At 35.2% G+C, this 14,583-nt stretch overlaps 1 protein-coding gene across 1 annotated transcript in view; it reads left to right on the top strand.

Annotated features, from left to right (window-relative positions):
- Nucleotides 1-1,213: 1,213 nt before the first annotated feature.
- The window catches only part of LOC115410610 (protein HID1-like), a 29,420-nt gene continuing 16,050 nt past the window's right edge, over nt 1,214-14,583 (top strand). The window contains exons 1-4 of the mRNA XM_030122333.1: nt 1,214-1,349; nt 4,069-4,218; nt 5,977-6,147; nt 9,680-9,808. Of these exons, the coding sequence (XP_029978193.1) occupies nt 1,284-1,349; nt 4,069-4,218; nt 5,977-6,147; nt 9,680-9,808 (516 nt within the window). The 5' untranslated portion in view covers nt 1,214-1,283. The remainder of the gene's footprint in view (nt 1,350-4,068; nt 4,219-5,976; nt 6,148-9,679; nt 9,809-14,583) is intronic.

Below are 14,583 nucleotides of genomic sequence, written 5' to 3'. Positions count from 1 at the left end.
TACACTAAGTTCCATTCAGTAGCCCCCCTTTTACAAACTTATTAACATGACTATTAAGTTTTAATATTAAAACTTTTTTAAACACACATCTTACATTTATTTATTTGTGAGCTGACATAAATACGTATCCGTATTAAAACTATTTATAAAAGTATTTTTATGTCATGAAATTCATTAGATGTTATAGGTGACTGCGTGTTCCTTTCCTCATACCTGCCTCTGAATCAGTCTTATGTTAATGTGTACTTTAGGATCCCGGAAGTCTCCTGGTTTGGATCCTGCTCGGCTGGTGCTGCATTCAAAGACCCTCGGAAGCACTGTACCTATTGAGTAGAAACACAAATAATTGGTTATCAGCTGTTTTTCATGGAAACATGTTTTATTTTGAATGAATAGTTAAATTTTAAACACTTAAAGTTACGTTTTGCTATAAATTACTTCTGTTTAACTCACTAATCAAATATTTATTTTCACTGAATGTGGTGAATCTTTATTAAATTATGTTTTTAAATACATTTGGAGATTTATAGTGTAGAAAAATAGGAAGAAAAACTTTTAAAACATTTAGATGAATATTTAATCATAAAGTAAATTGGAAGTTTTTCTCCGGCCAAAAAGGATAAGATTTTTTTTTAAAAATGCATACTCAGCCACTTATATTTGTATTTGATTATTTGTATTGTTATCTTTTAATTAAGTCTTTCAATATGTTTATCAAAATATTTTATATTATGTATTTTATTAATTTTAGATTGACAGTTTACCTATTTATTTTACAGTCATGTATGACATTTGTAACTAGTATTTTAAATTTGTATTATGTTTATTTTCATTATATTTCATTTTCATAATTTTATGACTCCTTCAGGAATTATTTTAATTCATTTATCTGATTGTATGTTTGTTTATTTTATTTCTATTTGTAGCACTGTACTTTTATTTTTTATATTCTTTTCTTTTGCCCTTTTTCTTTTTGATTTTATATTTGTTCTTTACATATATATATTTTTTAAAATTTTTTATTTCTCATTTCATCGACATTTTAGGTCATTTTTGTTCCTCCATCTTTTAATTTCTATGTATTTTATTTTATTATGCCTTCAGTCTTTTTTTTTTTTTTTTTTTTTTTTTTTTTTTGTATTACTTCTAATTGCTTTAGATACTAAAGTGTCCGAGCAGCCACTGAACGCATCCGGTGCGCGGAGCGGCTGTCACCCGTGGATGTGGGAGATTATCCTCGTTTTCATGTCGAGTCGGTGTTGACGCTGTTTGTGACAGAAAAAATGGGAAACGCCGACAGTAAACTTCATTTTAGGAAGGCGGTGATTCAGCTCACAACGAAAACACAGGTGAGAAATAAAAAGCACCCACTCAGGAATATTACATGGAGCGTCGGTTGTGCGCGTGTGCTTTTATCCGGTGTTGTGGAGATAAAGTTAAAGTGCCAGATGGCAGCGTGAATGTTAACCTACATGACAGAAAATGACGAAAAAAACGAGGAAACATGACTTTAATCGACTCTTAATATGTGTTTACAGACAGAATAGAGCAAATGTGTTCTGTTTTTTATTTTCTGTTTTTAACATTTGAGCTGATAAATGAGCTGGTCACGTTGACATTTGACTTTTACATAATTTTACCCCTTATTGTGTATTTTATTGTGCAAGTAAATGGTAAATAAATCGACATTAGGCTTTAAAATATCACATTTATAGTCAGTTTTGTCACAGGTGGTAGAAATGTGTGTTTGCAGGTGTATTTAAGGTGGAGCTAAAGAGATAGAGCTGACTAAAGCTAGAGGGAGTGAAAACTCTGCTCTCCTGCTGCTCACATGGTTTTAGGCCAGTGTCATGGATCGATTTGGATTTTGTAAACCTGCACAATACCTGATTTTCTTATCTGACTCACATCATGGTAAGCAAAGAAAAAAAAATACTGGATCTACCTTAAGGAGATGTTAAACCTAGAGAGAAAAACATCTTCAAAAGCAAAGGAACAGTGTGTATGGACAAGATATATGATAAAACTAAAGATCTGAGAACCATTTAAATATGCTCTTTGTGTTTAGTTATTATTTGAGTCATCGAGTTGTCTTGGGAAATTTTTTTTCCAGCAGGTTGAAGATTTTATTATACTTTTAACCCTGTTTTGTTTTTTTTACTACTTGTCTGAAAAAATGTTTAGTTTTGACCACTTGTCACAGATATTTTTCACTATTCTTGACATTTTGTCGCTAAATAAGTAAAAATATCAACAAACTGGATAGAAAAAATATGGTTGACAGGTGGATTTTTCCCATCTTCCAATATATTTATTATAAATGCAATATATGGGCTACTTCATGTACATTTTAGATGTCTGGTTTGTTGTTGTTTCATGTGGTGAAGAAGTCAAATTAGATATGATAAAATAAGATTTTTTTCATGAAATAGTGCTCTGCATCCTTATTTCACTACAGATATTGTATGTCTACATATATGATGAATTAAAGTTCCTGAAAACAGTAACTAAGTTTATTGTAGCTTTTATTTAGATACAAATACAAATAATTTTGCAGCCCCAAGATGGGACGCAGAGATGTTTTTAATGGGTTGTCATTTGTCAGTGTCAGGAATCAAGTTTCCAAATTAAAATAGTAGAGATTATAAATGTTGATCCTTGTAAAATGAAGATGAGATGTAAGAGACGTAACAAGACAAAACAAGATGAAAATAATGGGATGAGATGTGAAAGATAAAGCCAAGAAAATGACATATAAGATGTAAAAGATGAAATGGGACATAAATTATATAACAAGATGGAAATGATGTAAAAAAAAAAAAAAAAAAGTAATGAATTGAAAAAGACAAATCAAGTGTAAAATGTATAAATACAAGAGGAAAATAAAGATAAGATATAAAAGATGACATAGAACATAAAATGCAATGAACACACTAAAGATGACGTACAAGACGTAACAAATTTTAAAAAAGACAAAACAAGAGGAAAACAATTTGAAAAGACAGAAAAGGAGAAATGAGGAAAATGATGTAAGATGCAAAAGAAGAAACACGACATAAAAGATGTAACGAGATAAAAACGATGTAAAAGATGTAACAGAATTTAAAAAAAAAAAAAAAAAAAGTGACAATGAAGTGGCAGCAACATCCAAACAACACAAAAGGTGTAAAAAGAAATAAATACAAAGTGAATCTGTTTTAGCTTTCTGGTCCTGTGGAGAGAGAGAAAAAATAGATTTTATGAGTCCAAAGTTGAAAATATTCGGGAGCCACTGATATAAGTGATTGGACATAAATAATTCAGTCTGTTTTCATGCGACTATATTTAGCTGCTATCAAATCATGAATAATATATTATCCATAGGCTGTTAAGGTCACCTGTCGGAGATCATTAACTGCATCAGATCCATGTAAATCACACAGAACTGATCAAATAACATGGATACAAACGTGCTGTTAGGAGGACTCAGCGGATTTTAACCCATAAAAACCCAAACATCCACCGTCAACTTGAACCATCTACTGATCTAAACTGTTTAATACTTATTGATCCACTAATCCTATCAACACATGTAAATAAGTGGTGTAAAAAATGCAGTTTGTCATCTTTTCATGGTCATCAGATATGACCCATTTGGATGTTCAGAGGCTCCGTAGTTACCATGGAAACACTGTCATCTTCTACAACATTGATTCACCAGTAAAACCCATTGAGTTGGATCAATGACAGTGGTTATAGATACTTGTTTCTATGATCAGTTATTGATTTCTTTGCTGAAAAAGACACATTTTCTTCAGTTTTCTTTATTTCTAATATATTAACCCTCATCTTTTATCTGTCTTTTATCTGAGCTTTTATGAACATCTACATGATCAGTGAATTAAATATAGGAAAATACCTGCTTTTTACTGAAAAAAAAAGCAAAATACACAGGATAATATTTCAATAAATTGTCATAAATTGCTTCGGAAAGGTTAAGTAGAGAGAAAAATGCATTTGGGAACTGCCATTTCAGTAGATTTGTTGTGATGATAGTATTTGTTCTGTGTGTTGTCGTCGATCCTCTAGCCCGTAGAGGCGACCGATGATGCCTTCTGGGACCAGTTCTGGTGTGAAACCTCCACCACGGTCCAGGACGTCTTCGCTCTGGTCCCAGCGGCCGAGATCCGAGCCGTCCGAGAGGAGTCTCCGTCCAACCTGGCAACGCTCTGCTACAAGGTGAGTGGCATTCTTCGCCCTGCTGCCGTAGTGAAGCTTTGTCCATCCTGGATCCACGCTGAGTGGAAGGAATGCAGCGTTTGATGTTCCCACACTTTAAGTGTTAGACAAATGGGAAAGGTCAGAGGTCGTCTGAGTAAACACATGGGTTATATGCAGACCTGTTAAAAGTAGGTGTTTGCATGGAGAAGAAACAACAGATTTGTTTGGGAAATTAACTTTTTTCTGTTTTTGGTGGAAAGATTAGATTACATTTAAAGTCACAGAGCTTCTTTTTTTCTTTTTTTTTAACACACATAAAACAGAATAGAACAAAAACAAGCTGGAAGTGTTTAAAAAAAAAAAAAAGGGGGGGGGGGGGGCAGTTCCATCTATATGAGAGGTCCAAAATACATTATGTTGTGTACAATATGATACAATGGGAGCTAGATTTTTTTTTTTTTTTTTTTTAAAGTACCATTTTCATACAATTGCTTTTGTATTGTAACAGATATGTTCAAATAAATGGTCAACAAATGGTTTCCATGTTTTTTCAAAGCTATTTGTCTTGTATTGCATGAGTCACTGAGCTTCTTAACATTTAAAAAGATTTCAGAAATAAAAAAATAAATAATAAAAAAAATAGCAGCTGAACCAACCTGCTGTTTTTGTTTTGTTGTATTCATGGATGATTAAGAGTGTTAGTTTAATTTATTATTGAAAATCTCTTTGTGTTAAATAAAGTCACAACAGAAAAGACACTACATTCAAAAACAGACATTTAGGGGAAAATAAAGATCCTGCCCTGTATTTAACAGACAAAAAAAAAGTGGATGGAGCCTCCATGATGTCACACGTCGCTTTATGGGCTGCCGTTTTGGCCCTCACATCTAAGTTTTTTTAGAGAAATGACAGTAAGGGTGGAGACTAATTTACTAAAAACACCACAAAGTAGTTTTAGCTCCTTGTTAAATGTGTCATTATCCAGTACAAATCTCACCTACAGGAGATTCTTAGAAAAGGTGTGAAAAGCCATTTTATAGAGGAACAAAAGTCCTTCATTAGATTCAGTAAAGGACCTCATTATAATGTCTGATACTGGAAATCAACTGTTATGCAAAAGTCTCAGTCCACCTCTGGGTTTGTTGTATTTTCAGGGTTGAAATGAATATACATATTTCTTTCTCCTTCTTTTTTCTTCGCATATAATAAGAAAATACAGGAAATATGTGTAAAGCTTTAAAAGACACAGAAAAAACTGAAGTAAATGGGTTCTAAAGGTTAAAGTCACTATTTATTGTGACCTCTGACCTCACAACAAGAAGCAGCACAAACAGAAATACCTGACATGTGTTGAATGAAACCTGGTATAAAACATCAGAAAATTAATGCAATAAATTTCATATTGTCTGAGCAAAAGGGTTAACAACATGTTAAGTGCAAAGGGAGGTCATGCTAAATACTATAAATACCACTTTGGTTTACTGAAGCTGGGTTTTTTTTCTCTGAAACTTTTGTTTTTAGTGCTGTACATACCTCACATATTTCCATTATTTATTTTTCTAGTTATGAGTAGTTGAGTTGTTTTGAGCGTCCTTAAATTATGCACAATTTCTAGTTTGTTTGGTGTTTGATGATAAGCACATTATTCCAAGTTGATACGTCAGCTGGCCCTGAGTTATTGTTTCTTGGTTGCATCTTTCAGCCATATATTTCAGTTTCTTCACAGTACTGGTTGGAGGAGATGGAGTTTCTTTTTTTTTTTTTTTTTGTCCACAGGCAGTGGAGAAGCTGGTCCAAGGTGCAAACTCCAGCTGTCCCTCAGAGAAGGAGCGTCACATCATCCTGAACTGCACTCGCCTGCTGACCCGCATCCTGCCATACATCTTTGAGGACGCCGACTGGAGAGGTTTCTTCTGGTCCACTGTGCCCGGAGCCGGCAGAGCTGGGGTAGGAACTCTGAGACGATTAGAGGAGGTGTCGAGGTCTTATGTAACCCAACACTCGGTCTGCCTTCAGGAAGTGTGAAGGTACACACAGCTCTGTGTTGCACTGGTGGACAAAAACATTCTCTTTATATTTATCTTACATGATCAAAACTGCACTAAAAATCCACTTCATAATATCACGAAGTAAGAGTTTAATGTATTGGTCATCAGCTACAGACACTTAAACGACATTTCCTCCACATCACATTCTACCTTAATAGAAGGAGAGGAAAGGGGTATTGTTTTTGTTTGGTTTGTTTGTTTGTTTGCTTGCTTGCTTGTTTGCTTGCTTGTTTGCTTGTTAACACTCTAGCAGCAAAGCTATTGGTTGAATTCATACCAAATTGAGTTTATAGTTTGCCAGTGACCTAGAATAGATCTGATTACATTTTGGGAAAAGTAGGTCAAAGTTCAAATTTTTTATACATTGTTTAAATTTTGATTTTTCCCATTTGCTTATAATGGGCGAAATTTCAAATGTCTGTAGCAGCCAAACTATTGGTTGAATTCATACCAAACTGGATTTATAGATTGCCAGTGACCCAGAATAGATATGATTACATTTTGGGAAAGGTAGGTCAAAGTTTAAATTCTCTATTAATTTTTTAATCTTTGTTTTCCTCCCATTTACTTATAATGGATGAAATTTCAAATGTCTATAAAAACATAAATTTTCTTTCAGTTTACTTCAAACTTTGCACATATATAGAAGCAATTGTTATGCTGACATCACCACATGCATAGACATGACAACAGTTGGATCAATGCCAATATTAGCTTACAATACGTACAAGAGGCAGAGTTTGTTGTGCCTGGCACCACTGGTTTATTATTTACATCCACGAAACCAGAATGTCAGTTAGAAGCCAAAGTCAGCTTTGTTTGTCAGTTTTTGTCATATTTACAACACATGCAGAAAAAACTGAAATAGAAAAATATATATGAAAATAGAATATAACTATAAACATACAGTGTGACTTGGGTGGAAGAGAGTAAATAAAACAACAGACACAGTAAAGTGACAGATGAATTATTGAGTTTAAAGTGACAAGATGCAATTTAAAGTGACAACAAGACCAATCATTGGAAAACAGGACACAACTCAAACAAATACACAAATATCTATACCCAGCTAATGGTCTGAGACCAGCATATGTCATGAATAATGAAAAAAAAAATAAAAGCACCGCTAAGCTAACGCTAACCAGATCCAACAGTATTATTTCTCTACTGCTAAAACTCACTGAACGAGACAAAAAAAGAGTAAAAATAAAATCACATTATGAAGAGATGATTATAAATTTTTTTTTTTACCTTTGCCATTTTTTGGATCATAACTAGGTTTTTTATGAATGAAACTTCTAATCTAATCCATTGTTGTGTGTTACATTGATATGTTTCCCACTAGAAACAAATGGGCCATGGTTTAACAGGTTAAGTATTGAAAGAGTCAAAAGTTAAGTATAAATGGTCATAAAATCCGAGTGGATCTTTTTTTTTTTTTTTTTTTCAGTATACACACAGGCTGGTTTGTGAATTAACTAGTGCACTTTAAGGTTTTTGCTTCCTTGATGCGTTCCTTTCTTTTTTCAGTACAGCTCATTTTACTTTCTGAAGCCCTCTGTGACATTGCAAAGAGATGCAGGATCATGCAGACCGAGGAACTCTATCTGTCCTCGGTCGGTTTGTCATCTGTCCGCTCTCCTCTCATCTCAGGACTGGGCTGTTTGAGATCTCCTGTTCTAAATCTGCTCTGGTCTGAAGTGATGGAGCCTCCTGTTTTTCAGCCTCAGTGTAAGATGAGACTTCTGCTGCTGCTGCTGTTGATGCTGTGGAGGTCTCTGTCCTCCTCCTCCTCCTCCTCCCCCCCTTCCTCCTCTCAGCTGCTGGTTCTCTGGTTACCTGGTCGGCAGGGGACCGCGGTCCAAACACTACCCATATTGTGCCCCCCCTCCCCCCACCGCTCCCCCGGCCAGTGATTGAATTAGAGAGGGATTGAATGTCCCTTAATTAAAGTGTGGGACTGAGGTAAAGAGCAGGGCTGCAGTTGGAACCGGCTGATGGGATGGTTGGAAGACGCTGATTCAGTTTGAGGTCCTGCTTAGAAATAAAACTATTCAAGAGGCTGATTTAACACAGGAGTGACTTCTGAGGCTGTGGTGTTTGTCAGCTAGGATTTGTATTGTTACAACAAAGAAACTATAATGTGATTCTATGGCAATGACCGCTCAGATGAACCTTGGCGTGGTCACATGACCTTCACACGGTTTATTATTAAGTTTGTTTCACATTTTTAACTCACCACCCGATAGGTCATGAGCTATTGTGAAGATGCTGTGTCTTCGTCTTTGTTAGCAATTTCTTCAAACATCTTTTCTGACTAAACTACTGATCAGACTCCTTTCAGCTTTTATATGTAGCTTCCTTGAGACAATGTCTACAACGTTTTGACATATTTCGATTTTTGGCGATTTTTTCAAAATGTTCAAAATGTACTTATAATGGGTCATATTTTGATGGCTTATAAGAAGGAAACAGGTACAGATATCAATATAGTTATTATTGAGCACTGACAGGAATTCGCACATGAACTTTCATTTGGTTCCATGACCTTTGAGCTTCAATGGCCTTGAAGGGTCAAACTCAAGGTCACCAATGTCTACATTTCAACAATCTTCTCCAAAACTACTGATCAGATTCATTAAAATTTTATATGTAGCTTCCTTGGGAAAGTGTCTCCAAAGTTTGTTCACAGTTTTGAGAAATATAGATTTATAAAATTTTGACAAATTTTTTTAAATATTAAAAAAATTTGCCGATAGATAGATCAGTAGTTTTTAGATCAGTAGATGGGTTTGGTTGCCCGTGGCTTTTTGGATCTTTATGGGTTAATCATGAATTGTCAGATAAAAGGTTTTCATTTAGTAACAGGTACAATGTTGTTAAAATTCCACTTATTTTCTTATGGATGGATGGATGGATGGATGGATGGATGGTAGGTAGGTAGGTACTTTATTTATCCCAAACTGGGAAATTACTTATAATAAGCCATGTTTTGATTGCTTATAATATGCAAATGGTTAGAGACATCAATATAGTTACTATTGAGCACTGATAGGAAGTTATATATGGACTTTGATTTCATTAGTTGAGTTCTCCTCCAGTGAAAGTACCACCAACTATTCTAACTTCTATTAAGACCGCAGGACTGTAACACAGCAGCAGGACCTGACAACCTCGTAAATTCAAGCTGTTATTGATGCTTGATAGAACATACCGGTGAGATACAGGGTCATTGGTCCTATTTTTCTTCCTCATAGAATATCACCTGTTTATCATTTTTGGAAATTTACAACATATTGTATTAATCAAGTAAAATATAAAACATTGAGGGTATTGGAAGGCCCAAATCATGTGTCAGATCCCATGCATGAAATGTCCAACAAAAATTCTACATATTCACTCCTGTCTTCACTCTTCCCTTCTTTTTGCAGCGTTTGGATGCTGATATGGATGATGATGATGATGATTCTCGACCTCTGGCTGAATCCCTGCTGCTGGCAATTGCTGACCTTCTCTTCTGTCCAGATTTCACCGTCCAGACCCACAAAAAGACTGGCCCGGTGAGTCCAGCTGTGATTTATTAATGCATTTGTGGCAGGAGTTCATCTGCTCCCAGAACAGCAGCCGCGATTCAGGATCTAATTAAGAGATTTAGCAAAGCATCGCCTCAGGCTCATTCAGCTACAGATGACTTTTATGTAAAGCATCTGGTGTCAAGTCAAGGAACAGTGAAACCATATTAAACATGACCATTACAAATTTAATGTAAGTGGACATTATTTTACTTGAATTAAGCAAAAAAATCATGAATTAAGCAAAAAAAAATCTGCCAATAGAACAAGTGAAAATGATCTTGGTAAGATTTTCAAGATCTATTGTCTAAAAGTAAGTTGTTATATCTCATTGCAAAGTTACTCTTTAGGTGATAATGTCTTATTTTAAGTGTGATTGAGATATTTGACTAGAAATGAGAAAAATACACTTAAGATTTAGATTTAGATTTTTGCAGTGTGATAAATGATTTTAGTCTTGAATAATAAACATAACACAAAGTTCTTTTGTCATAAAACCAAATAATCAAATTTGTAATTCCACTCTGTTGTATATCCATACATGGACTGTATAGTTTTTATTGCTATTTTTTTAACATGTGTACAGTATATTATTTGTTTTCTTGTACTATCTTCATGCATACATGCTTTTTCTTGCACTTTATTCTGTTGCTGCCCTGACCATTGAATTTCCCCATTGTGGGATCAATAAAGTCTAATCTAATCTAATCTGATCTGATCCTGATCTTGAGTCGAGATAGTGAAACCTAAACTATATGTGCAGATTAAACTAATATCTGTTAAATGTTTCTATTCAGACATTTTAGGTTTACCAAGTTACATAGAAATCCCTCTTCTCTATATTAATTTATTATCATTTATAACAATTACAATGATTGCAGAAATGAGATCCTAAAACCATGATAAAGTGTGAAAGGCTTGGTTTGGTCATCAATAAAGAATTCAGGTCTGGATGTTTATCTGTTTTTTTTTTTTGTTTTGTTTTGTTTTTTCAGTTTTTTTCTCTTTTGAAACCCCTATTAGCTCAGTGCTGCTACCTGTTAATGCCATAATCTCCTCCACATAAGTCGACTGGGTTAATAAGTGACCACTGCCTCCCGTGCACGAGGAGTGGCTGTGTTTGTCATTTGGGCTGAGAAGTTAAAGGCCGGACATTTTTTATCCTCACTGAACAAATACCTGTGTTACTGGAGAGCGTTTCCATTACCAAACGCCCCCCCTCACACCTTATACAGCCCCTGAGGAAATGTCACAGTCACTGGAGCGTTCATACATGACCTACACAGAATTACAAGGGAATTTTCTCAGCATTGATAAAAGGCTTGAATTTGACTTTTCACCTCCCACTTAAAGCTGATTTGGAGATTTGTAGGTCAAATGGTAAGGTTAAAGTTTGTGTATTTATTGGACCTCCTTTAGCGTCTACAATAATGGTTTTAACTGAAATTCATGTCAAAATATACATCAGTCAGCTGTAATATTATGACCACTGACAAACGAGGTGGTATTCATTTAGATTATTTTATCTCTGAAGTCCTGGAAGTAGAAAGATGGGGCCTCCATGGATCAGATTTACATGTCCATCACCTCCCACAGATGCTCCACTGGTCCCTCCTTAGTCCATTTTTAGTTGGTACTACTAACCACTGCTTTCCTGAGATCTCATGTTCCTAAGAATAGACAGATAACTGGTCACAATGGCCTTGACCTTTGGCCACCAAAATTTATTCAGTTCATCTTTGAATTCACCTAAATGTGCCAAATTTCACAATATTCTATTAAACTGTTCTGAGATGTTTCATTTTATACATAACTGGGCAGCCAGACAGCTAGATATTTTATTTTTGTAGAGATGTAATGTGAACACAACTAAAAAAAAACGCAAATTGATAAGGAAAAACATCTTAAATACTCTCTGAGACAAAACAGGATGTAGATTTTCAAGATAAACAAAGAAGTAGACCTTTTTGCTCTGATGTACAGTGTAGTATAGTCTAAAAATGGCCGATAAATACAATCAATACATAATAAATGTATCATAATATATAATATTTCAGAGTCTTAGTGTGATTATTCGTGGACTGATAGTTGTTTGGTCATTAATTCTGTTTTTTTGTTTGGGTTTCTTTCTTTTTGAGCTGTATAATATAATAATGATGATGATGATAGTGAATTTCTCCTTGGGGATCAATAAAGTTAATCTGTATTTGAAAAACCAATAGAATAATGAATTATGAGTAAAACAGCATACAGTATAATCAAAGGTTTAACACATGAGATGAGTCACTTTTGAACTTTTTAGGGCTCATTGTAAACTTTTGTGTCAGCAGCCCAGTATATTTCATGTATACACAAGATTTTAAAACCAGACATTATTTTAATTGTAAACCACTGCTGTAGGTGTGTGTTGACCCTAGTCTTTACTCACTAGACCGAGCTGAGGTGCATTGTGATTCTGTGTGTGGCACGGTGCCCTTTGCTGTCAGATTCCTATTAGAGAACAACAGTAGCACCTAGTTAAATCTATCATGAGGCTGTAGTTATCAGTGCTGAGGTGTCGCATGCAGATATTGTCAGCTTAGTCTACTTGATGCATCACATGGTAGGAGTAGGTGTGAACATACAGTCGTCTCATGGTTGCTTTAGACCAGGTTTAGTGCGTCTTTTACAGACTTTAATGAAGTGCATTGAGATGTGTGACAGAAAACAAACCTTACTGATATGCTCTAATAAAGGTCATTTCACAAGTCTTACACTGGGGTAGTTGGAAGATTAAGACATAATTGGCATGATCCCTCCTCCTGTTTTGGGAGAAAAACTTGGCTTTTGTTTTTCAGACTGAGGGGTAAGAGTTGGATTCTCAGGTGGGCCAGGGTCTCGTTGTGATCTAGATTCTGGCTTTGGAGGCTTAGACATGTATGACTATAAAAGTTTATTAAACCTGCTGGAGAGGGGATGTCTGTCATGTTATTTCTGAAGCATAACTTGGAAAACATGCAACATTTTTCCAACAGATTTGCAGTTTATCAGTAGTTATATTTCTGTATATATCAGCCTTATGATGAACTGGTGGCAGGTCCAGGATGTACCCCACCTTCACCCATAGGTGGCCGTGATAGGCTGCAGCACCTCCCATGACCTTCATGAGGAACTAGAAGCACTCGGAGAGCGCAGACCTCCGCCAAGGCTGATCAGTGGCCCCCCCTGTGGGCCCCCCCACCCCCGATCACCACCAAAATTTAATCATTTCTTCCTTATCCGATTTCCAACAAACCCTGAAAATTTCATCCAAATCTGTCCAGAACTTTTTGAGTTATGTTGCACACTAATGATCAGTGCCCCACCCGTGGGCCCCCCCACCCCCGATCACCACCAAAATTTAATCATTTCTTCCTTATCCCATTTCCAACAAACCCTGAAAATTTCATCCAAATCTGTCCATAACTTTTTGAGTTATGTTGCACACTAACGGACAGACAAACAAACAAACAGACAAACCCTGGCAAAAACATAACCTCCTTGGCGGAGGTAATAAGTGCTTTAAAAAATGGATGTATGGATGGATTTGCAGTTTATCTGCTAAGTTTTGGAGTGGGCAATAGAATAAACATGAATGTGTTTTGTTGAACAACTCATGAGCTGTACTTTGATTAGTTATATCAACCTCTTCTCTAAATTGATCTGTATCTGCTGCTATAGGCCACACCCACATCTAACCAAAATTTTTCGCAAAATTTTTCAATATGCAAGAGATCTTTGGCTGAACTAATGTGTGTGTGTGTGTTTTGTTTTTTTTTTTTACCTAAAAACACATTTGATTTTTGCTGTTCTGCCTATAACCTCTCAACTCATTTGCTGTCAGTGAAAGTCAATGAATATCTTTACATGTGCACTGATATTACAATATTGACAGGTTAACTTTTTTTAATATATTTTTTTAATATAGTACTTTCAAAAACTGAGTTTACAAAGTACTTTGACAGACAAACCACAAGGGCACCACAGCAGGATACAACTGAAACAAGAAAAGCGCTTGGAGAGCACAGACCTCCGCCAAGACAGATCTGCCACACCCCCCGATCACCACCAAAATTTAATCATTTCGTCTTTGTGCCACTATCAACATTTCCTGAAAATTTCATGAAAATCCATCCATAACTTGTTGAGTTATCTTGCTAACAATCAAACGAACAAACAAACTTGCACACACACAAAGCAAAGTGATCATAATACCTCCTGGCGGAGGTAATAAACAAGACACAAGCAAAGACGCTGAAACATAGAAAACAACACAACACAATAAAAGAGATATGGACAGCAAACTAGAAAAACATGAAGAAATTAGAATGTATCAAAGCAGGCATGTATTTATTCATTCATATATTCATACACTCAATACATGGCTGCTCATAAAAAGTGCTGTTACTGTTTATTTATGATGGTGTCAAATCTTTAATTATTTATTTAATTTGATTGGGTGGTTTGTATTTATAAGTTAAAAACACAAAACTCTAGGGCACAGATGAATGGGCTAAATCAGATTAAAATGTGCCAATAATGCTGTTTGTAGGATTAATTTAATGTTGCCATTGGTCTGTACATAGATTGTTATTTATGTAACCTTTATTTAACCAGTAAAGACAGTTATATGATAAGCAAAGAACATACAAATACATATCAATTTGTTGACAATAAGTACGGAAAAACGTGCATTAATCCTTTTATATATGAATCAGTTTTTCATCTTTTTTTTCGTGATTTCT

The sequence above is a fragment of the Sphaeramia orbicularis genome, chromosome 19 (assembly GCF_902148855.1).
Source record: "Sphaeramia orbicularis chromosome 19, fSphaOr1.1, whole genome shotgun sequence".
Classification (NCBI taxonomy): Eukaryota; Metazoa; Chordata; class Actinopteri; order Kurtiformes; family Apogonidae; genus Sphaeramia; species Sphaeramia orbicularis.
Note: the sequence above shows the minus strand (reverse complement) of the source record. Positions and strands in the feature narration are given on the sequence as shown.